At 43.8% G+C, this 24679-nt stretch overlaps 1 protein-coding gene across 3 annotated transcripts in view; it reads left to right on the top strand.

The window, feature by feature from the left end:
• Positions 1-24679, top strand: part of DEPTOR (DEP domain containing MTOR interacting protein) — a 151719-nt gene that overhangs the window by 105722 nt on the left and 21318 nt on the right. For 2 of the 3 annotated variants that reach the window (XM_019642097.1, XM_019642096.1), the window contains exons 7-8: positions 1479-1549; positions 4005-4109. In XM_019642097.1, the coding sequence (XP_019497642.1) occupies positions 1479-1549; positions 4005-4109 (176 nt within the window). Of the gene's footprint in view, positions 1-1478; positions 1550-3015; positions 3185-4004; positions 4110-24679 lie in introns of those variants that run through there. The other variant, XM_019642098.1, reaches the window with a different exon arrangement.

Here is a 24679-nt window from a genome sequence, read left to right as displayed (position 1 = left end):
CTCTTCCCTCCTGTCCATCGGCTGAGAGGTTCTGTTCTTGATATTCAAGCTACTCCATCTTGTTTGGGAATATAAATTCATTTCCTCATTTATGAGTTTTCTGAAAGAAAAAAGTAATAATCCCTGTCATCTCAACAAGAAGCACATCATTGCCTTTCATGAGAAGGAAGGCGCGTGTTAGGTAAGAAGGCCGCTCGCGTAACCACCAGGCGGGGCTCGGCTGCCTGGTGAATCACCCAGGCCTCACTCACCCCATGTTGCCTTTCCTTTTTCCATGACATGCTTGTTCCACGACTGGCATGTGACCTCTAAATGCCACCAACAAAGGGCATCGGAGGCTGGCACATCGCCAGGTTAAACCCCTGGCTTGTCCAGTTACATTATGACACTCAAGTTCATGATGTCTGTAGAACTTGGGTAGGTTGGTCCTTGTCACCCGACCCCACTGGCTACCCTAGGTGGTTGTGACAGTCCCTTTTCCAGGTCTCAGTGAGCACAGGATGGTTGGGGAAGTTCATTATTGGTGAGTTGGTAGGCAGTCGGCAGGTCAGGAATTGGTCGCTGTCTTTGCCACCTTGGTGGGCAACAGTAGAGAGCTGATGAGAACAGGTGTGCTACAGGGACCACACTAACACACCGCCACCTTCCAGAGCTTCTGAGCTTTTCCTTCTGCTACAGAGACAGCGTCGCATGAGAAGAACCACGTAGCGTAGTGGCTGGGAGTGTGGGCGCTGGCACCAAGCGCTTGCATTTGAATCTTAATTTTGTTACACATTAGCTCTGAGACCTTGAACACGAGCTCATTACCTTTCCTGAGCTTCCGTTTTCTCACTAACAAAACAGGGACAGTGCTGAGCCTAACTCCTTAGTTAGTTCTTGTGATGTCTGAATGAGATAATATATTTAAAGCACCGAGGATAGTGTCTAGCATGTGTTGAGTTTGCAGCAAAATTCACCGGTATTATTACTCAGGGCAAAAGGCATTGTGTCCATACAATCCAGGGTATTAAGGAAATGGATGAAGCTTTGGTGTGGGGGATGCACACGGTAGGTTGCGGGACGGGGTGGTAGGGCATCCACTTTAGAAACATGGCTATCAGACCACTAAAGTCAGGTTTTCTCTTACCTTTGACATGTAGAATGCATTTCAGAATTTAAAAGAAAGAAATGCAAAAACTAGAAGAAGGTGGCCTTCTTCTTTATGGAAAAAAATGTGAACCCACTCCTTGCTCCCCATCGCTGGCCCTGTTGCTTTCCTATATCCTGCTCCGTTTCTTCTTCTTTCCATAGCTCTGTAAGTTAGGTTTAAGCGTATTTATGTTGGCTGATATTTTTTGTCTCGATTCGCCTGGGAAGCAGAGGTCTTTTCCACGTTTGTTCACTGATGGTCATCTATGAGGCATTCAGTAAATACCGGCTGAAGAAAAGAACGCAGAGCTCAGAAGGGTTTGCAACTTGACATTGTATCTGTCTTACAGTGTTAAAGAGGCCTGTGACTTCCGAGGAACTCCTCACTCCCGGGGCTCCGTATGCCAGGAAGACATTCACGGTAGGCCCATCGTTTGGCTTTTCTCCTGTGCTGCTCGTTTTTCTGGGGCCACATCCACAGAGCGATGTGTCCGTGGGTCGCTTAGGGATGGAATCAGAAAACCTCTGAATTTTCCTTTTGTTTTTGGCATAATTACCATAGTGGACTCTCTTGACCCTTAGGCACTAAAATGCATTAGGACTTGACCTGATGGGTTATAATGCAGCCTTTTAAACCCCTTTTGTCGGCATGCAAGATTTCCATTGTGGCCTTATTAAATATAATGACAGATTTTAGGGCAAATGATAGTGCAAATACTGCAGTTAATTCCTTCTGTGTTACAGTTCATTCTCAAAGTCACTTCAGGCATTAGGGGAGCCTTTAGGGAAAAGAAAGAAAACTGTGGGACAGGTTGTTGTACCAGAAGAAGTGGTGCTTTTGACAATGTCAGCATGCCTTGAGTTATAGAAGCACCTGGCCTGAGGGCACTGCGTTCCTTTGAGCATGTCCTGACCATCTGCCCCTTCTTAGAGGCCCATCAGTCTTCCGCCCGCTCCTGCAGCCCCATTGGTCTTCTTCAAACAGAACCTCAGTGCTCTGCTGGACAGCATCTCACCCACTGTCCTTCCCCCGGCCTCTTCCTTCAGTCTCTTTATGTCCACCTCCTCTTTAAAAACACTTCTCTTTGCTTCAGTCTTCTCACTTTGGTTTTATTACCTCGGGCGGGGCAAAGAAGGGGGAGAAAACTTCCCAAACTCATTCCTGCTGCAGACATTTGTCAAGGAGCACTTCACACGTCGAGCACTGAGGAGTTAAAATAGGATGGTCCCAGTCATAGCCAGTCAATATGCAAACACACTGCTAATACATCTGCATCAGGGGAAAGGGTCACCTGTACACGTGGAGCTGAAATCAGGTGTAATGAGCTCATAACAGCCTACCCTGAAGCTAAATGAAATGCCTAAAACTTTTTAAGAATGTCCACAAAAATTTTACTGGTTTCCCTGCTTCCATCGCCACCCCCTCCCCCCCTCCCCTACCCCTGTCTCCAGCATGCAGGAGACAGTTGATTGTATCTTTAAAGTACAGTAAAACCTTGGATTGCAAGTAGCGTAGTTTGTGAGTGTTCCGCAAGACGAACAAACATTTCTAATACACTTTAACGTGGTAAATGAGCAATGTCTTGCAATACAAGTAGTTTGTTTCTGAAAACAATTATTCTCGCAAACCAAGGTATTATTGTGTTTCTTTTTGGTTTTAAATTCAAACGGCGGCATTGATAGGAATGGACTGTGAATGCGTTTCATCCGTATTTCAGTTGGGATGTGTGTTCAAGATGTGTCTGGGAGCTCCCTAGGGGCCGTAACTGCCATTTCTAATAATGATTCTATGGGAAAAGGCCCCCTCCGGCTTCAAACAACTTCTGGACCAGCGTCTCCTTGTAAATTGTGACCTTTATGCAATTTTTCATTTTCCTTTCTTGATAGAGAAAATTGTGTTTCAAGAAAGCTAAAGCTCTTCATATTTCTCACAAGTAGCAATTTAAATTGTTATGTACTTTGGACGACAGTGAGCAGCAGGATCATCAAGAAAATATTTATGGGCCGATCAAGTGGCGTGATGGTTAAGAGCTGGCTTGGGACACCAGAGGGCCCCGGTTCGGATCCCACATATGAGGGCCAGTGACACTGCCCGCTACAGCTAAGATGCTGAACAACAGCTCGACCTGGAGCTAGGCTGCCGTGAGTTGCTGGCAATGGCGTAGGCTACAGCCCCTGCTGCAGTGGGTTGCCATGGGCTACTGTATGTAGCCAGCAGCCAGTGTGAGCAGCCAGCAGCCAGCGTGAGCGGCCAGCAGCCGCAGTGAGCGGCCGTCCAGAAGCCAGCGACTGATCTGCCTCACCCGGGAAGAGCACAATGATGGTGCCAACTTGGGCCAGTGAAGCAACATCCTCCACAACTAGACTGAAGAACAAAAGGACAGCAACTTGTCTGTTCCCCTTCCCCCAATTCCCCAGCGCTGTTCCCATCCTCCCAATTCCCCAGTAAAAATCTTTAAAAAAAAAAAAAAAGAAAATATTTAGATTTAGGGGGAAAGAGCAAACTTGGAATAGAAATTGGATCTGGAGAGAAGATTCAACCGTGTGTTTAAGGCTTTCTAAACTTTGCATGCGAGTCTAATATTAATCGCATAGCAGCTTAAGAAAGAGGCGACCTCCTCGTTAGTTATTGAGTAATGCCCTCACAGAAGCTCCTTTCTGCCCAACAGGTGACTCATGACCACAGTTGCCACATGAATATGTCTGTGTTTATGATAGAGGCAAAGTGTCCTGTTCCCCTGACAGGGTAGAGATGAAACAGAGAAGAGATATGTCATGGCACACACTTAATCCTGGGCTGGCTTTCTTTCTCTTGGAAACTCAGGGAAATTGCCAGGGACTGTCTGCTGGTCGCTAATTGTGGTTTTCCTCTCTAGATTGTCGGTGACGCTGTTGGCTGGGGCTTTGTGGTAAGAGGAAGCAAGCCATGCCACATCCAAGCCGTGGACCCCAGTGGTCCTGCAGCCGCAGCAGGAATGAAGGTACCTCCCATAGACAAATGTCTAAATACCTCTAGCTGTATCATGGGCGCCCTCTGTACTTTCTCTCCCTAAGTGTTTGGCCCCATTTTGGTCGTTTCTTTTTCCCTTTCTGAATTGGGTTGCAATGAAGCCAAGAGCGTATGATGTAGCAAGTAGGAGGAAAAGTTTTCTGATCCCTCTGACTGTGCCTCCTTGGTCTCCAACCACCCTTGGTTTTTCACATTTTTTCCCTTACCCAATACTGAGCTTGAAAAAAAAAAGTAGTTTCTTTTTGCTTAAACCTTACATAATAGCTCTACTGCTTCTGTGCTATACAAAGCACATTCCTGTAGCGTTTATAAAGCCATCTAGCCAAGAAAATTTGGACAGTAGAGACAAGCAGGAAATAAATTATAATTACCTGTAATCATTCCTAACTCTGTGATCACCACTATTAACATTTTTAAGCAGCTTTATTGAAGTATAATTGACACCAAATAAAGTGTAGCATGGTTAACATTTTGATTTATATTCTTCCAGACTTCTTCCTGTATGTATGTATACACATATAGATGCATACACATACACATATATAATTACATATATACACACATTGTTTTTATTTATGCCAAAAGGTGATATAAGAGAATATTGAGAGCATTGGTTTTCTACTGCAAAAACACCTTTATCTAGCATAGTTTTGTTCTGTCATCTGTAAAACATTCCACGGAGGACACCTATCTCTGCTTATCGGGGAGGGTGCAGAAGGCTTGAAGGCTACAGATTATTTCTCTCCTTCATTTCTTCACTACTTTCCTCCTCTCCTGTCCATCCTTTTCCTAGAGCAGTAAACCAGTAGAGCAACAGGCATGAGTTGGATCTCCACAGCCCTGATTTCCAGCAGTTACCCTCTGGGATTGCTTTACCTGCTGGAAAGAAAGATGGGCAGCAGAGACTGGCTCAAGGTAGCAAAGAGCACAGATTACCGCCAGCCTGGGTGATCAGTGCTGGTATGACCGGGGGTTGACTCGGCCCTTCAATTTGAACTCCTTGTTCATGTGGGAAGCACAGTCTCCCCAGGTCCTGTGCTCTGGGCAAGTCACGGAAACCTCGTTGGCTAAGATGGTCTGTGTTAGAGGCCCTTCCTGCCTCCTCGATTCTGCAGTGGGCACAGCACCAAAGAAACCCAAGGCAGGAAAGTTGGCTGGGAGCATAAAGAACGAACATTTGTATCTTTGCCGAGGCTGAATTTTTCATTTTCTAATGGAACTGTTGGCCATGGGAAGAACTTTATATTCTATTTCCACAGTGCATTACCTAGCAGAAATTATTGTTGGCAGGGTGCTTCAGTCCTGAGCATGGACTCATTTGCATGGGGCTTTGACTTAAAGCACGTTTCCTTGGGGGAAAGCAATGGATTTACCATGCAGCGAAAGATGGTGTTGTGCTTGGCTAAGTGTATTTCATTGATTTTAGTCCATCTTTTTATTGACTAACACGTGTAACTGTTCTAGGCATTGTCAATGGATTCATCAATTCTTTCTCAATGTATATACCCTGATAGAGGGGTAACCTGATATATACATATATTTTCAATTACATAAGCTAATACTACATATGGTTTTATTTCTAGTTTCTCAGGGCATGTGCAATGGTTTTCATATGTTGTATGAAATTCATTAGAGCATTCATTAGAGCAGCATTTCCAAAATTGTGTTCTACAGCCCTCCGGTCCACCGAAACCGTCTGTCTTAAGGTTCTGTGATCCAAATAATTTTAAGCTGCTGTACACTTTATCCTTCTCCTGGAACTCCACAAAGCACATTTGCATGTTATAAATGCTTTTACGTCCAGCAGGGTAAAAAAGCTTGTTTAAATTGCCTACCGCAGCATTTTAGTTTTTAATAGAAACACCCCAATGGAATCTTCAGATTGTTAAGATATAGCACCAAAACTGTTCTAAGAAGTTGCTTTTGGTCAAACTCTGTGTTGAAATAGCTAGCTAGCTAACTAGCTAGATAGATAGATTTTGAATTGCACTGTTGGTTAAATGAAAATTATGGAATACCATGCTTTTCCATATAATTTGCTTGTATATATTCATTTAAATGACTTAGTACATTGTTTTCTTATAGAAAACACTGAATAAGTTATTTCCTATTTTATCATGTATATTGGTTATAGAATAACTTCACTGACATAAAAAACCTTTTGCATAATCCAATTCTAGAGGTTTGTTTCTACCGGCCTGTCACATGCCCGCCACCCTTGTGTAGGGAGACTGCAGGGTGGCGCGTCTGCTGTGCAGGGCTGGGGGCTTGGGTGATGACCCCGCCAGATCGTGCCCTGGGCGGTAGGATCTGCAGACCCGAGCAGTGATTGACGTGGTTGGCCTGGGTGGTAGCAATGGTCCAAAGCTCTGGCCAGAAGCTTCTGTTTAGCTCCTCTGACTGGCAAGAGCTGGCACGGGATGGTGTAAAATGCCCCACCTTGTTTTCAGTGTTACTGTCAACACTGAATGTGAGGCTCGCCCCTCAGTCACGGCCTTGGTTTCCTCCTGCTGTCCAGTGTGTGCTAAGCCTTGCAGGTGGGCTTCAGGACCTTTTCATCCAGAGGGATTTTTATACTTCTCCTGTGGCTGCTTAATTTCACTGCTTTACTTGCCAAACACAGAGATGATTTTGTAACGAAGTTTCTCTGTGTACTATTTCTCTCTCTTTCATTTCATCTTTTTATGGGGATTAGGACATTTTAAGGCGTGGGCCCACCAGTAAGTGGACAGGACAGGCCCCAGGCTGAAGAGACTGAGTACCATTTTCTTTCTATCTTTCTTTCTTTCTTTCTTTCTTTCTTTCTTTCTTTCTTTCTTTCTTTCTTTCTTTCTTTCTTTCTTTCTTTCTTTCTTTCTTTCTCCCTCCCTCCTTCCCTCCCTCCTTTCCCCCCTCCCTCTTTCTTTCTATGCTTTTGTACAAATGAATTTATTAGATTTTTGGTGACAGCAAAGAGAAAAAAGGATTAAGAAGACAAGAGGGAAAGAAAGCTGTCATCAGGGCAGAGAAGGGAAGCCAGAGGAACCGAAGACAAAACACACGTGTGTCATAAACTTGGTGGGCTTGATACAGTGAAGGTCTCTGAGCTGGCAGCTCCCTAAAAGCTCGAGGGTTTAGCAGAAGCACAGCCTCAGTGGAGAAGACCAATTGCGGGACAAAGTTAAAGTGAATAGATAACCCTCAGGGAATGCAGAGTCCTCCTGTGCCAGATCCTGCTAAAGCTACAGCTGTTCAATGGCCCACACCTCCTGTTTCCTTCAGCCCAGCTGGGCAGTTCTCGGAGCACAGCCCCATTCGACAGAACTCCCCCAGGACAGGGATGCATGCAGCTGTGCAGACCAGCGCTTCTCCAGTGTAACATGCACAGCAGACACCTGGGCATCTCGTCAAATTGCAGATTCTGATTCAATGCATCGAGGTGGGAAATGGTAGGACATGTGTTTTAAGGTCTGGGTCCCTTCCCCATGACACATGAGGCTTAGGGTCCTCACCATGGATTTCCAGAAGGTTCCTGGTGCCAGCCTTGCAGTGCAGCTCATTGATGTTTCGGGTGATGACCCTGACCCTGTAGCCCTGCTCGAGCAGCCTGGCCTCTCACTAGGCAATGGCAGTGTGCTCAGGTTTCAGCTCCATGCTCTGCATGATTGCCCTCCAGTAGTGGTAGACACACCCAGACACACCCCAGATGGGTTCTGGGCAAAGGCCTCAGCAGCGGCCAGGTCCTAAGATTGCCACTTGCTCCAGGAACCTCCAGCTCCTCTGAAAGTTAGAAGCCTACTTTCAGCACTAATGCCAGCCCCTGAAATGACAACTATGTGCCTTGCTTTTTGCAAAAAGCCATATTTGAACTTGGACGAGCCATTGTTAGGCAAATCTTGGTTCCTGTGGCAGCTGGAGACTTCAGTCTACAGCACAGCTGGGAAATTAATCTACAGGGTGCAGTCTGAAGAGGTCCCACTGGGTTTCTTTGTAGTACTGATTTTTGAGATTCTGCATGAGGATCTGAGGGTGGGCCTTCCGCTGGATGCTGCAGGAGGCAGGCATGGCCGTGGCGGTGGCCCCATTTTCTTTCTGTTAACGCTTGTAGACTTTTCCAGACCTAAAAGACAGCTCTTGTCCTGGCTTAAATGGAATCCTTAGTCCATGATGAGGGGAAACCCATATATATATATTAAAATTTGCTTCTCTGGAAAGCCTGGAAGAGCTCCAGAGGAAATGTGTCTTTAGGGAGAGGGATAAGGTCTTTTCTGGATTGGAGTACAGAAACTAGTGACCTTTGTTCCTAGGCCACTTCGTCCCCATGTTCCCGAGCTCTTCGCGCTTGCAATCTCTACACAGCTGACTTAGGCCAGCAGGGGCTGGACAGGCAACCAAGCTGCAGGATGGGGTTGCTGAGATGCCAGCCAGGGAACGGATTAAATATGTACATCAGGAGGGTTCCAACCTGACTTCAGTTGTAAATAGAATTGAGTTTTGGGTGTTTTGGTCAAATACTAGGCTATCTCAAGATCGTTTGAAAATTTTGCCTTTATTCTGATGTGTTTTTCCTCTTCCTTTCTGATTACCGTCTTCTCTTCATGTAGTAGTGGCATATTTGTTCCCAAAGACCAAAAAGGAGACAGATGTTCCAAGAGGCCCCAGACTATATAACCCTATTTTTAGTTTTGTCTGATTCAAGACCCACATAAAAGAATGATCAATTACAGGTTTTCTAATAAGTTGCTGTATTATTTATACAACTCTCTTCCCCTCCCATGCCCAGAAAACAACAGCTGTAGTGTCGTTGAAATTCTCACTGGATGCAGCATCTTTGCATTTGGAGTTATTCTTATTTTGAAGGTTTTTTTCACTTAAAGAAAGAAATCTGTAAACCTCTGGCTTAGAGGACCTTTTATTGACATTACAACCCTAGAATGGAGCATGAAACATGGGAATTTTTAAAAGTTTAGTCAATCCATGTGGTGCATTTTCATCCAGGCTCATGTGGTTCATGTACGTGTTCCCTACATTTTTCCTCTGGCAACGCCTCACCCATCCTTTAGAAATCCCATACCAGTCACTCCTGGTTCGTTTCGATGCAAAGGGGAAAGGGGGAAAGAAGAGAAGCTATTGTAATTATCAAGTCTTCCTGCATGCCTGACTCTGCGCTGTGCCGGGCCCTTTCTGTACATGAGTTCGTTTCATATCAGCATCTAAACACTAAAATCCTGGAGGAAGAAACCTGTTCCAGGAGAAGTAATTCTATTTCCTTTTTTCTTCTGCCTTGAAAAGCAATAAAGTTCCTTTCCCAAGATATTCCACAGGCTACGACCTAGTGACGATCACTGAGACGTGGCTTTATGTCACAGTCTTTAATGACATCCTCTTATTTTTTTTGTTAATGACAAATCTAAACCCATTTCTGTACCACATTATCTATCATAACTGGTAGCGATTCTCCAGTCTAGTCAGCGTAGAATTTTTTTCATTTCATAATAACATGATAATTGTGCCAAGTCTGCCCCTCAAGTCAATCTAATTAAGTGACTCTGGCATTTAAAATCTTGTAATGACTTCCCATTACAATGAGGATAAGTTCCAGGATCTTTCTATGGCCTGCAGAGTCCATGACCTGGGTCCTACTGGTCATTACATGATCTGCTACCTTGTTTTACTTACAGCTCCATTGGCCTTGCCTCTGTCCCCTCCCGAATATCAAGTTTGTACCTGCCTAAGACTGGATGATTGGTTCCAGTGTTGTCATTCAAGTCTCAGATTAAAGCCCATTTTTCAGAGAAGCCCTTCTTCAATATCCTTTCATAGTCTCCTTGTCTCCCTCCAGTTATTCTTTATCATATTAGCCTGTCTTATGTTTTCAGAACACAATTATTTATCAGAATCTGATAATAGTACTGAGATGTTTAGTATCTGTCTCCAGCAGCTCCATAAACATATGGACTGTCAGTATTGACTACTGTATTCTCAGAATTTAGCACAATTCCTGGCATTTAGTAAGTGCTAGAATCCAATTTGTTGAATGACCCAATGAACTAAGGCTTCTCTAGACAGGCTAAGGAATTCACTCATTAAACACCTGCGTTGTGTCCCCACACATTTCACATGTATTGTATCATCTTTTTTGTTCTTAAAGCTCTTGAAGGTGGGTAGGTAGTGTTCTCCGTGCTTTACAAATGGGGAAACTGAGACCCTGTTAATCTCTTTCCCAAGGTCACCCAGCTTATAAATGTCAGAGCTAGATTCAAACCTGGTCTCTGTCCCAAAGCCCCAATCATGCTTACTGTTGCATTATTTCAAAAAATACAAGCCTGTGAGGCAGAGCCCAATAGGTGGCATATTCCAGTGAAACCTTAAACCCCTTGTAAACTGCTCACGGATTCACAACCTTTCATGTCTCTTGCAGGGAGAGTTTGTATTCAAGTCAAAACGTATTGTTAGGATGGTCACCTGCGCTGGTTTGAAGAAGATCAAATAAATAATTTTTATTCAGCCCCTCACTGAGGTGAGGACTGGAGCTTGCAGGGTCATCCAAGTGAAAGATGCAAAACATTCACTTTTGTTAGTTTAATCAAACACTTGTCAGAGCAAACCATTCAGCCTTCATCCTGGGAAGGACTTTGAGCCATATTTACAAATAAGGAACAAAGGGTAGTCTTGCTCTTTTGTGGAAAGTTTTTTTTGTTTGTTTGTTTTTTTCCTGGTGGAAATAATTAAATCTTGTCAGAAACAGGATTCAAGTTTTCATGCAACTCCATGCCAGCTCCCAGAGGGATTTCAAAACTCCTGGCTTCTTTTCTTGTTTCCTGCTGTGATGAATTGATGGATGTGGACTTATAGGGCCTCTATTCTCTGTTTGTTTTTTCTGTGCGTATTTATATAGAAATAGAACTATCTGAGTCAGAGTGAGGAGTTAGTGGTCATTGGGTTCTTTCCCCTTATCCCCTCAAAGTTTCTATTTCTCATATAGAGGAAAAATGTCAAAATCCTGCTTTGTGGTCTCACCTTCCCTATGCCAATAAACCTGTATATTTCATGGAATTTTTTTCCTACCAAGAGAGACCAGGTTGGGCAAACCATCTGAAGTTCCTAATTAATTTAGCCAAAACCATTTGAGTACTAAAGTAGCAAATTGTCGGATGATGGTCAACACAGATTTTAAAAAAAAAGAAAAATGCATTCTGTGATTTTTTTTTAAAGTAGTTCTTTTTTAGTTGAGTTCAGGAAAGTCATATGTGGGGGTAAAAGGTGTTGTCTTTTGCATTGTGCTATGTCTCACTCCAGGGAATTGTGTCTTGGTCGACAGAGACTGGTAGGGTTGGTGTTTCTTTGCTCACATTGGTCATGACTGGGAGGGGACAGGTGACCATTCTGCCTGGGGAAGGGGGAGACCCTGCCAGCATGAGAGGCCACGTCTTAGGGCCTCAGGTCAGTCCCTTTTCTGCTCTGAGCCCTTCCTTAGCAGGTCAGACCCGGACAGCCCTCGAGAAGACAGGCAACTCTGCACATTTCTTCTCTCAGTCAGCATTTAAACTGAGGTAAGAGCTATGAAGGAAAGGGACCAGTGCTTCTAATTCTTGTAGGATGGTGGGAGGGATGACAAGGGGGCACTTCCCTGAGGAAAGAATACTTGAGCTGATATCTAAAGAATGAATAGAAATTGGCTGAGCCTAAGCATATCTGAGCACTTTGTGTGTGTTCTGTGCACGTGTGTGTATGTGTGTGCACATGGTTGCAGTGTGTTTGTGTGTATAGGTACACACACACACACACACACACACACACAGAACAGAGAGTTTATTCCATATAGAAGAAACCCAGAAGGGAACATGCTTCCGTAGAAGATAAGAATGAAAGCCACGACTAGGCGGTACTGTGAAGAGAATTTTATAATGAGGTGTAGCAATGAGTTACAGCACTGTTTCTCAACCTGATTTTTTATAATTTGCCTCTTAAGAAGTCTTTTTAAGACATTTTTTTCCCCATTCATCCCTCGCCATGAGATTTGGGTACTACAGATATACTATATACCTATTTATGTACTGTGTGTGTGTATGTATGTGTATATATATATATATATATATATATATATATATATATATATGCTTTATACATACAAGAGGAAGATTTTTTTTCACATTTTAAGAGATAATTTTTTCCCCTTTGGGGGCTAAGCCACCCCCAGTAAGAATGCATGAGTTAGGGGAGGAAAGCATGAGAACTTTATAAAATTATGTTTTAAATTGAGTCATAATTTTCATACAACAAAATACACAGCTTTTAAGTGCACAGTTTGGTTAAATTTTGTCAAACGCATGAATACACCTATGGACCTACCAGTCAGAGGTGCACTCTAGAAAGTTCCCTCCTGCTGCTTTTCAGTCACTCCCCTCCCACCAGAGGCAACCACTGTTATGATTTCTGTTACCAGAAATTGGTTTAGGATCTTAGACTCAGACAGAATCCTGGCTCCACTCCTCAGGCCTCCGTGATGTTTGGCAAATGATTTCGATTCTCTGGACCTTTTGCTCATCTGGTGAATGAGGGCATATGGGGCGTCTTCCTCACACTATGAATACGCGAGGCGCAGCTCTAAAAGATGTCCAGCTGTATCCAGCTTGTGGAATCCATCTGGGGATTTCTTTTATTCTGGAAATCTTTCTGGAGTTCCCTGAGCTCCAACCTTTCCAGTCTAAATTGCCTTTGGGACCCAAGAATTCTGCCCACTCCTCCTATCTCCCCCATGTTTCTGCTCCTACTTTTATTTAGAAAGCCACTGCCACACTCTGCCTGGTGACCGAGGACTCAGGGTCCTTTCTGACTGATTTCATCTGGTAACCCTGTTACTAGCACTCCCAGGATCATGTCTGACTTCTCCTGGCCAGTCGTTTTTCTTCCTTTCATCTGACCCATCACGTCCCCTTTTTCTTGTGGCCAATCCCCTGAGGACTCGAGTTTCCAGTTTGTGCCTGGTATTGGCTCATATGATAATGACCGAGGCTTTCAGATACTAAATGTTTGAGTCCCAACTTCACCCCTTGTTTAGGACCCAGGATAACTACTAAACTTCAAGCCCCAAATTCTTCACCTTTAACATGGCACTTAGAGTGGTCCCAGTGAAATGAAATCTGTGCTAGCACAGCAGCTGACTCATAGTAAACATGCCATACGTGTTTGTAGGTATCATTTATCATATGATTGTTATAATCGTTGTTTTGTTCGGAGTGGTCTGGATGATTCTTGCTTAAAGAAGCTTATATTTATAAACTTGTAACACAAAGTAACAAAACAGGAGCTGACATGGGATATCCTGGGGGGTGGGGCCTATGTCATTTGCTTCTGCCATATTGTAGTATGCTGTCGCAATTCTGTCATTTTCTTAGACATTTTCAGTCTCCGTTTCTCCTCTTAAAATGGCAATGATAATTGCTTCGTGGCATAACTGTGAGGATAAATAAGAAAATGTGTGCAAAGTATCAAGCCCATGCCTGTCACGTGGTAGACATTCAGTGAGTGTCATCTAACGTATTTCATCAAATAGAAGGTGCATTGATTACAAGATATGACCGAATTTCAAAGAGCTGTTCAAATGTGCATGTTAAAATCAGCGATTATCGGCATTAACATCAGGTCCCAGTCCTGCTGACTGCTACATTCATATCAGTGGGTTTGTTTTTGTTTATTGCTGAGCTCGTTTAACACTGAGTTGAAACTAAACACTTTTATTCACAACTTTAGAATAAAGTCATGTTTTTACAAAGCAAAGACAGAGCAAGTTTCAGAAACGTCTTGGTATAGTCCTGAGCTGCTCCTAAATTGATCCACTGTGGGCTCTCATACTGGCTTTCTTTGTGCCGGATCCCTGGAGATGCCACCAGGTATGAAGTTAGGGGCCCTCCCCACCCACCACCACCAGACTGACCTATACCTGGGATAAATTCAGAGCTGTCCCAACCAAGGCTGGATATCTCTTTCCAAAGCCATACTCCTGGATCTATCCATGACCAATCCAAGTATGTTGGTAAGTAAAGATAAATATAGTAGTGTCTTGACTTACCACTGGTGTGTGACTTACAGAAGAGTCCACAATTTGGGACCGTATTATCAGCTATAATTAGGTGCCTTTATGAGTGCCATAAAACTCTTCAAAACAATGGTTAAAACTAGTATTTCTTTGTCATGTAAATGCTAGAAGGCTGAGATGTGTCTCTGTGGTCCCTGATCTTCTATTCTGCAGTTTTACTTTGTTCAGCTTCCATTCCCAAGGTCACGTCATGGTCTAGGATGGCTGCTGGAACTCTAGCCATTAGGTTGACATTCCAGCCACTCATAAAGGAAGAAAGAAAGCAGAAGGACACAATTCCTCCCTTAAAGATACTTTCTGGAAGCTGTACACAATACTTCTGTTTGTGTCTCATTGACCAGAACCTAAACACGCATGGCCACACTTAGGTGCAAGGGAATCTGGAAATGTTGAGTTTATTCTAGGTGAGTGTTGTGGGTGGAGTTGTGTCTTCCCCAAAAAGATATAGTGAAGTCCTAATCCTCAGTACCTGAGGCTGTGACCTTATTTGGAAATAGGGTCTTGACTGAGGTAATCAAGTTAAGATGAGGTCATTAGGCTACACCCTAATCTAATGTGACATGTACTTAAGAAAAGGAGAAGAAAGAATTTAGAAACAAGGAAAGATATGTACAGAAGAAAGACAATATGAAGACATACATGGAGCAGGTGGCCATGTGACTGGAGTGGTGCATCTACAAGCCAAGGAATGCCAAGGATGGTCGGCAAACACAAGAAGCTACGAGACGCAAGGAAGGATTGTCCCCTAGAGCCATCAGAGAGAGCATGGCCCTGCCGATACCTTGATTTCCCACTCCTAGTCTCCAGAACCATGAGACAATGAATTTCTGTTGTTTTATGCCACCCAGCTTTTGGTATTTGTTAGGGTGGCTCTAGAAAATTAATATAACCGCCATGTGTCCAGGAAAAAAAAAAGAGAGGTTTTATTAATAAAAAAGAAAGGGACAGCTAATAATTTCTGTCATTGGCCAGAAAAAGCTGTACAGCTATCCTTCAACAGATACTTATTGAGTACCTACTGCATATGGTGCCCTATGGGAACCCAGTGTGAGCAAAGCCAGCGAGATTCCCACGCTCTTGGAGCTTCGCACAAATATTGAATTATAATTGTTCACACAAATATTTAATTATAAACTGTGATGTATTGGGCAGGAACATTACTGGGTACAAGACTTGGGGTCTCAGATATGCATTTTTCGTATTTTATTTTATTTGTTTTTTTTAGCTGAGCCATCCGGCCACCTGTTGGCAGCTCAGTGGCTGCTCAGCTCGGGCTGGGACATGAACTGCTGTTGTTCAGAGCTCACACTCTTGAGTGAGTGCTTAACCAACTGAGCCACTCGGCCGGCCCACTCAGATACGCATTTTTGTAGGTTCGCACATTTCATTCCTTTTCAGAATTCCATGAAGACTATCAAGTCATGTGCCGAGTCTGTTGTTTTGACTTTAGTTACAGTCTCTTAATTCCACCCGCCATTTTTGTTCTGCCAGGTGAAATCAAATATTATTGACATTGCAGTTACAGCTGTGGTTCCAGAAGGCAGCCTGTGAGAAAAAAACGAAATGATGGAAAGCAAAATGGGAAAACATTCATTTGGCAGAGCCAATCAGTAGAACAGGAATTATGGGTGTTGAGTTGATCGAATACTTTGTTTTGCACATTCCTGTTCCTCTTCCAGTTTTTTCCATCTCAGTAAATATCATCACCATCCTCCCAGTTGTTTGGGCCAGAAACCTAGAAGTCAGGTTTGCTTTTCTCTTCGCTCTTCAATTCAAGATACTTCCAAAATGTGTCTTGAATGCATCTATTTTTCTTCATTTCCCCAAATCCAAACCACTGTCATCTCTTACTAGGACTACTGGTGGCTCCAATTGGTCTCACAGCTATTCTTTTTTTTTTTTTAAGTTTTTTTTTTTTATTATTGGGAAATTGGGGGAGGGAGCAGTGTTAGGGAATTGGGGGAGGGGAACAGACAAGCTGCTGTCCTTTTGTTCTTCAGTCTAGTTGTGGAGGACGTTGCTTCACTGGCCCATGTTGGTATTATCATTGTGCTCTTCCGGGGTGAGGCAGATCGGTCGCCGGCCTCTGGACAGCCGTTCATGGAGGCTCACGGCAGCTCACGCCAGCTGCTGGCCACTCACACTGACTGCTGGCCACTCATGATAGCTCATGGCAGCCCACTGCAGACCCACTGCAGCCTACGCCGTCACCAGTGACTCACGGCAGCCCAGCTCCAGGTCGAGCTGTTGTTCACCATCTTATCTGTAGAGGGCGCACATCACTGGCCCTCATGTGGGATCTGAACCAGCGGCCCTGCTGCTCAGAACTGGCGTCCCAAGCCAACTCTTAACCAACGAGCCACTCGGCCGGCCCTGTCACAGCTATTCTTGCAACCTCATAATCCATGCCCTACCAAGCAGCCAGGGGAAATCAGGTTCTGCCACTGTTCTGCTGGGGATCCTTCACTGGTTTCACATCTCCATTTAGGATAAACTCTAAAATCCTTTTCCTGGCCTACACAGCTCCACATGATATGACCTCTACCTGTTTTTTTGTTTGTTTTGTTTTGTTTTGTTTTAATTTTTTTAGTTGGGGAAACTGTGTTTTTCCAGGACCCATCAGCTGCAAGTCAAGTAGTTGTTTCAATCTAGCTGTGGAGGGTGCAGCTCAGTGGCCCATGTGGGGATCGAACCGGCAACCTGGGTGTTATGGGCACTACGCTCTAACCAACTGACCTAACCGACCACCCCTCTACCTGTCTTTTAAACCTGATCTCCTTGCTGTTCTCTTCCTTTGCTCACTTCCATGGCCACCTATGAGTTCCTCAGACTGGTGATTGTTTCCTATCTGTGGGGCTTTTGCACTTGCTGTTCCTTTCTCCTAGAATTCTCTTCTCAAGGCTTTTCACAGCATGGCTACACCTCTCCTTACCTGTCTCCTCCTTCTGATGTTGGATGAAAATCCTTCCTAGCATTTCTGTTCCCATCTCATTGACTGGAATTGTGTTGCATGGTCACTTCAAAGGGGGCTGCACATTTGAATATTTCATTTTCCAACTTTTATAGGGCAAGAGAAAGAGAGATTGGGATGAGGTAAGATGAATCAAACCTAAGTATCTACCAGAGCCCCTCATTTCTCTTGTACCTCCCTGCCTGTTTATTTATTATTTTTTTACACATATGTATTTATTTTCTTTTAACCGCTTTAGGACATAGGTTCTATGAGTGCAGGAATTGTATCTAATTCTTTTTTTTTTCTTTTTTTTTTTTTTTTACTGCATTCTCTATCAATGTTTGAGTCAGTAAATTTCTGTGGCTGGGGACTGTAGATACTCTAGTCTCAGCACTGTCTCTACTTTACTAGACTAAAAAAACCTTGTTAGCGTAACAGGTATCCAGTGGAATTTTATTCTTGCACCTACCATACCACTTGACATTTAATAGGTGCTCAATAATTTTTTTTAAATCTCAGTAAATGGATTCCATTTATTTTTATTCAAGCCTTAACTGTTTCTCAGATGTTAAACTCTTGGAAATTGATTCTGAAAGCCCCATCATTATATTCTAAGACAGATGGACAAATATAAAATGTACTACAGATAATTGTACAAGATAATTCACATGAAAATCCCTATCATCATGCCTGGTACAAAGTTGGTATTCGTTTTTATTTTTTAAAAGAATTTGAGCATTTCAGTGGATGTTCATATCATATGTTATTTCAGTCAGATATAGAGGCAGACAACACTAAAGATATTTGCATAAAAAGGTAGTTTTTTTCCATCTAACATTTTTCGGGCACATGTCCCACCACCCTTTCAGAAGATTTAGTGGAGAACTAGTGAGAATAGTTCTAAGATAAATTAAAGCAGTATTTGTTGAGTGATAGTACATGCTAGGTACAGTATCTGTTTTGTGATTTATAATAACCATCCTGGGGCATAGGTATTTTCTCCATTTTTACAGATGGAAAAAATGAGGTTCGGAGGGGTTAAGAATTTTGCCTAACATTAAGACTTGTATATGAATTCAGATATGCCTGGCCCTAGGTCCTGTGCTTTGGAGCCATTATTGTATGGTACTGATTATATTAAGAAAGATGTAGGCAAAAAATGCTCTTAATGTCACGAGTTTAGATGGTCCTGTGGACAGAAGCATAGCAATGCATTTGGGACCATTCTGCACTAGCTCTCTTGTATTGCTTCGCCCTCAAAGAACATAATACTGAAAGATGGCATTCTTGTACATTAAGAAATTCAAATCCATAAAATGTGTAAAAGTGAAAGGGCTAAGCTTTGGAAACAAGAAAGAATACACCTTTGTCTCTGTACTTTCTATATCCCAAGGATTTGAGCAGCCCAAAGCTGTTGATCCCTAGGATGTAATATGAGACTCAGCATTGGAGCTGGGCTCCTGAATGAATGTTTTCTATTGGCAGGAAGCCCCAAAGCAAGAGCCCTCATGTGTCATGATATCAAGTGGAAATCCTGATGATGTGGTTATAGATAGCCTTCAGCAAATTTGGTACTGGGTATCATCAGACAGCTGTTCCACTCAGGGCTTTCGTATCTGCTTTTCCCTTATTCTCTGTTTTGTCTGACACTGGTTCAGATTCTTACTCTGGTTGAGTACAATCTTTAGACTTGTCTCTCTTTATCCTAACACTTTATTTTCAGCCCCGTCTGTCCTTCAGCCCCCATGCACCAATGTACTTCTCTCACCAATGCTACTGTGGAACTAGAGTGCAAGATCTGCTGAAGACCTCCAGTTTAGCAGGGGCCCAAAGATGCTCTGATGCCCATAGAACTTCTCTGGGTCTTTGGGCATCTCCTTCAAACTAGTTTGACTTCTAGGAGGTGGCGGAAGCCATTGACAATGTTTAATGATCATTGGCTAGCCTTTGTTCTTGGCTCTTATCCAGCGTCTGGCATTGGGTAGACTTATAAATGAAATATGTTTGAAATTCACCCATATATAAATATCTGTTGAAATTCCAACACCAATGGTAGTGTTATTTACACTACCAATAATCAGAAACTTAGAGCTGGAAAGATTTTGCTGATTCTTAACATTATTTGATGGTCATATGCTTCTTTGAGAGTCCGGTGACAGCTATGGACTGTCGTCCCAGAAAACATTGTGTGTGTGTGTGTGTGTGTGTGTGTGTGTGTGTGTGTGTGTGTGTGTGTGATTGCACACAGTTTAATACTGTTTGTGGATTATCTGAAACTTATGCATGGACCCCAAAATAAGAGTCTTCCAATATAATTGAAAGAGAAGAAAAGAAAATTAAAAATTAAAAAAAAAAAGAATCTCCCAGTCTCACCTCCTCATTTCATAGGTAAAGAAAATAAGGCCCACAGAAGTGAAATGAAAGTCTGAGATAAGTGAGATGACCAGAACTAGGATCTGATCACTCCTGACCCTGCTGATAAATGAGATATGTGTAACAAATTAACTTCAACGCTTGGCCCATTGGGCATCCAATTTTTATTATTCCCATCCCTCCTCTACCCCATTCCTACCATCGTAGTCATTTCAGTAGCTCATATGACCTGGGCTGTTTGAGTTTATATATTATGTTCAACTGTTTTTAACAATAATTAATAATAATAATAATGTCTTGCTTTTGTAAGATGCATTTCAGAGAATGTTACTTTTATCATTGTATTCTCACAACTTCCTGAAATAAAGGTGAGTAGATACTAGTAACTCCATTTTACATGTGAGAAAATCAAGACCCAAGTAAGCTGTTCAGGGCTCAGCGAAGAGTGAATTCCAGCCCTTCCTGTGCCATGAATTCCACGTTAGGATTGCTGAGCTTACAGAACATCCTCATGTTTAAAACAAGCAAATGCAAGAACACAAAGATCCTTGAATTGGCCCAGACCAGTGTTGCTCAACCTTTACTGTACCTCAAAATCACTGGGAAACACCTAAGAAATACTAAAGATACAGACTTAGTCGGTCTGGGGTGAAGCCCAGACATGGGCGCTTTTCAGAAACGTCCAGGTTTTAACGCGCTGCCACCAAGAGTGCCGACCTCCGTCCCAGACATTAAAAGATGCATTCAGTGCTGCAGGATCCCTTCGTGTTGTTGGATGAGAGGCTGTGCGGATTTTCATGCCTCAGATTCAAACGGAAGGCAGCGTTCCAGAGTTTGATTTTGAAACATGAGTACATTACGAAGGCATTTGGATAGGATACGTTGGGTATTGAGGTATAATATTTCCTTGCAGAGTGTCAGTTACAAGCACATTTGGAAACAGATTAGCTCCAGTTAATTTGAAAACTCGCATGGAGCGAAACAAGCAGAGAAGCAGCCCCTAAACCTCAGTAACGCCGTCTTTGAGCCCCTGTTGCTGTCATGCTTTCATCCTAGCTGCTTGGAATCTTTACAGTTGTGCCACGTGGCACTCGAGAAACTCACTTCCCCTACCGGCCAGCGTAAAACACAGTTCTTGTTCCATGTTCTAGGTCCCATGCCGCGGGATGGGATGTCAGGGTGGGGTCTCAACCCCACTGGATGGTGGGGCTGCCAGGGCACAGCCGCGGCCTGTTCCCTGGGAAGGTTCCATGGTGTTCTGTTCCCTTTGAGCAGCGGAGACTTTTAAAAAAATAAAAATAAAAAATAAAATAATTTACTGCATACTCTCCCAAGGAAAGTTTAAGGCTGGTGGAGGTCAATTTTGTATCAATTCAAATATACTTTGAGTCTTCAGTTTTAAAAGACGGATGTTTCTGTGCCGAGGAGAAAATGTTTACTTTTTGCTCCCTCTTCCTACCTAGTCCTGTAGCCAGCCAGATGTGGCAGTAGCTGTGCCGACTGATGGAACGGTCACAGAGCAAGGTTTTCAGTGGGGCCCTTGTGCTGGTGTGTGTTTGTGTGTGTGTGTGTGTAGGGAGGGGAGAGGGGAGGGACAGACAGTGACCCGTACAAGGAGGGCCCACAGAGTCCCTCTGAAACTCAGAGGACAAAGCCTCCTTTGTCATGGCCACATGTGAGCAGCTGTGGTTACCAGAGCGGGACCACAGTGCCCTGACTAAACTGTGTTCTGGGCAGGCGGGGTGGCCCCTGCACGTACCCACAGCTGGGCTTGATGAGATCAAGGTCCACGTCACAGAGCCAGGGCCCTCAGGACAGGCACACACCATAACTTTGTAGGCCCACAGGTGGCAGAACTGTCTCCTGCCTTCGCTGGCTCAGGGGAGGCAGAGTACCATTGGGTGCTCAGAGCTGGGTCAGCCGGCATCCTGGGCTGCGGCCCGTGTGTGGGAACATGGCTTATGCGTCTCCGAAGTCACTCTCTTCAGAGGCCTCTGATCATGTGGCGATAGGATAGATACAGAGAGAAATAGCTGGAAAAAAATACACGTTTGTCTATAACTAGGTGTTTCATTGTGTAGTAAGAATTCCATGCCCAGTGCCCACCGCTTCACCCATCAGCGCTGTGTCAGTGACTCCCAGTGGGCTCGTCTCACCGCTCTCTCAGAGCTCAGGCCAGTAGTCCGTCTTATCCTGGGCGCTGGTGCCAGGATATTTCCTCAGCACGAGGCCTTCAATTCCTTCCTCATCGTTGCCTTAACGTCGCTTCTCTAATTAACCCTCAGCCTCCATCTTCAAACCTGTCAGCGCTCTCTCTGTATGCAGTGAGCTTCCATTTTTATGCCTCCTTTTGATTCCCACCACTACACCTTGAGTTCTGGCTCTTTCATCCTCTGAGTGAAGCCTGGATGACTAGTTCCTTTTTTACACTTTTTTTAGAGAGTCTGGTGGTGGGCGTGAGATTTCTTCTCGTTAGTGGGGCTGGCAGTTGGGGGGAAGAGCAGGACACAGCCAGGGAGAGCTGGGACGAGCTGGAAACTATTAGCCCTTCTGCATTTCTCTCACACCTTAAAGGAAAGTGAGAGCAAGCTGTACTCCATCAACATCTCTGCATGTGTATTAATAACTTCTTTGTTCTACTAATTTTATATCTTCTGGACCCTCAGCAAGCGCCTCCCTTGTTTACGGTTCCCAAAACCTTTATTCCTGGTTGGGTGACCCTTGTTTTCATTCCTAAAGGATCAAGAATGGACCCTCAGCAAGCGCCTCCCTTGTTTATGGTTCCCAAAACCTTTATTCCTGGTTGGGTGACCCTAGTTTTCATCCCTAAAGGATCAAGAATGGAGCTGTAATGAAAGCTCAGAAAGAAATCTTTAGAAGGCTGTGATCTCATTGGCTGGTAGGGAGGGGCTTGAAGCCACTATTGGTCATCAGGGCTGTCCTTCAAGGAGAAGAACCGGAGGTCGAGCTGCACCAAGGAAGTCGAGCAGTACCAAGCCAGGACAGGCTGGAACTGCCCCACGGCAGCTCTGTGTCGACCTCTCACTGTGTTTCACCATGGCAGCCATGAGTAATGGTCACTGCTTCACTTCCACCTTCGAGACAGGATGCTAATTTCTTCTTGTAGTTAACTTGAACCTGAAACTGCATGGGAAAGTGAATCGAGGACATGTAGTTCTGGCTTAGTCACCACAAAGTTCCACCTTTTTTTTTTTTTTTTAATTCATGTTCTTCCTGGTATCTGGCCCACAAAATGTCCTTAAGACAAGTATAAGGAAGGGATGGGGAGAATGAATATGAGATCCATCCAGTAAGGGAGAACTGAGGGTGCCCTCATAAAAGGGGTAGAGAGCTTTCCTTGAGTATTGTACCTTGTACATGCTACTGCGTATGGAATTATGTTACATTATCTAGAATCTCCCACTGTTGTCCCTGTAAGCAGAAACTATCTCTTTCTTGTTCCCACTAGCTCCCTGGGGCAGGGACCCCAAAAAAATGGATGAAGTGTTTAAGATAGGAGTTCTCTGGCTTTTTTTCTCCAAACTTCTAAAAAGAACTAGTTCTAGCAAACTTGAGCTGTGTATGCAAGATGGCTTATTTCAGCTACTTTATAAAAGACCGAAGAAATATGACCAGGCTAAATATGGCCGTCTGGAAAACTTTCCTGGAAGCATTTTTCAATGCTCAGGATGGAAGTCAATTTTCCAGGGTTAGCCTATAAATTAATCACTTTTTTGCATAAAGACTTAGCAGAGGAGTTTGGTCCTGGCTAACAATCCAGTGGTTTGGCATTAGAAGTAAACATTCACAGGGTTGGGAGCTGGCCTAGAGGGCAGACCACTTAATGTAACGTCATGTCTGGAATGTTCTACAGGGATAACAGGGCGAAGGGACCAATGATTGTTGAGCATCATGCTGGGCACAGTGCTAGTTGCTTAATAGGTGTCATCTTCTCGAATCTTTGTCACAACTCTATGAGCTGGATATTAGTTATATTTTACAGTTCAGATTAAAAGAGTTTGAGTCATAGCCTCTGCTTGTGCAACTAAACGTCAGAGTCAGGAGCCAAACGAGCCCAGCTCCATCTGGCTCCAGAGCCTTTGGTCTCATCATTATATCATGGTGCCTTTCAAATGTGTTGAAATTATTTTATTTTTCTGGTCCTCAATTTCTTCATCTGGCCAATCTTGGCAAAATAGGTTACCAACACTGCCAGAGGTTAGGTGTTTCTCTAGGAATAGATGTATTGGAGGGAACCCCAATCTTCAAATCTATACAGTTCTCTGGGCCTGGTGTGTGAGGCACCTAAAGATGACATTTTCCAGAAGATGACATACTGGGCCAGTGTTTATTGCTAGACCGTGCGAGGTGAGAGGCTTTACTCCCAACTCAGTGTGAAGCTCTTGATCCTCCAGCACAAGTTCTTGAACTGAGACAGTCCTGCGTAGCCTGATTGGGAGCCCCTCTCCCTGGCTCCCAGATTACTTGGTCCGAGATACTGAATGTAGCGTCAGTACTGGTAGAATAAGCAAGGGGTTCTAGAACAGAAACCAGAGGCTTGGCTCCCTCCCCTGGGGGCACTCAGGTTCCATTAGCCTTAGCAAATAATGCCTGAGGTTGCTTAGTCCGGGTTTCATCACACCCATGCTCAGTACTATTTATAATCCGTTTACCTTTCCCACCAAAACTGTCAGATGAGATGGTGGCCTGTGTGTCTCTAAAGAGTGTGGTAGCACACACACACACACACACACACTTTGTTCTTAGCCCAGATCAGAGCAGCAGTACCACTTTGGAGGGAGAAAAAGGAGAATGAGACTTTAGCTTGCCCTTACAGTTAATATACGGAGAGTGCATTGCATTTGCGCAAACAAATACTGCCATTATTTGCCTACTGCATCTCACTGAATAATCTATCTTTTAAAACCTTTGGCATATTAATTTCACATTTTAGCATCATCTAGAAAAAAAAGCATAATAATTTATGGGTGTTCAATGCTAGCAGTAAACATTCTAAGGGCAAACAGCTAATTGGGTTAAAGATTCCTGTGGAGGAAAGAATTTGGGGTCAGGGTGGAAGTCAGACCTTCTGGGGCCTCTCTCCTTCCAGTTGCAAGCTCCTGTGGGAGTTGATATG

The sequence above is a fragment of the Hipposideros armiger genome, unplaced genomic scaffold (assembly GCF_001890085.2).
Source record: "Hipposideros armiger isolate ML-2016 unplaced genomic scaffold, ASM189008v1 scaffold_65, whole genome shotgun sequence".
Lineage (NCBI taxonomy): Eukaryota > Metazoa > Chordata > Mammalia > Chiroptera > Hipposideridae > Hipposideros > Hipposideros armiger.
This window is presented reverse-complemented; position numbering and strand designations above follow the sequence as displayed.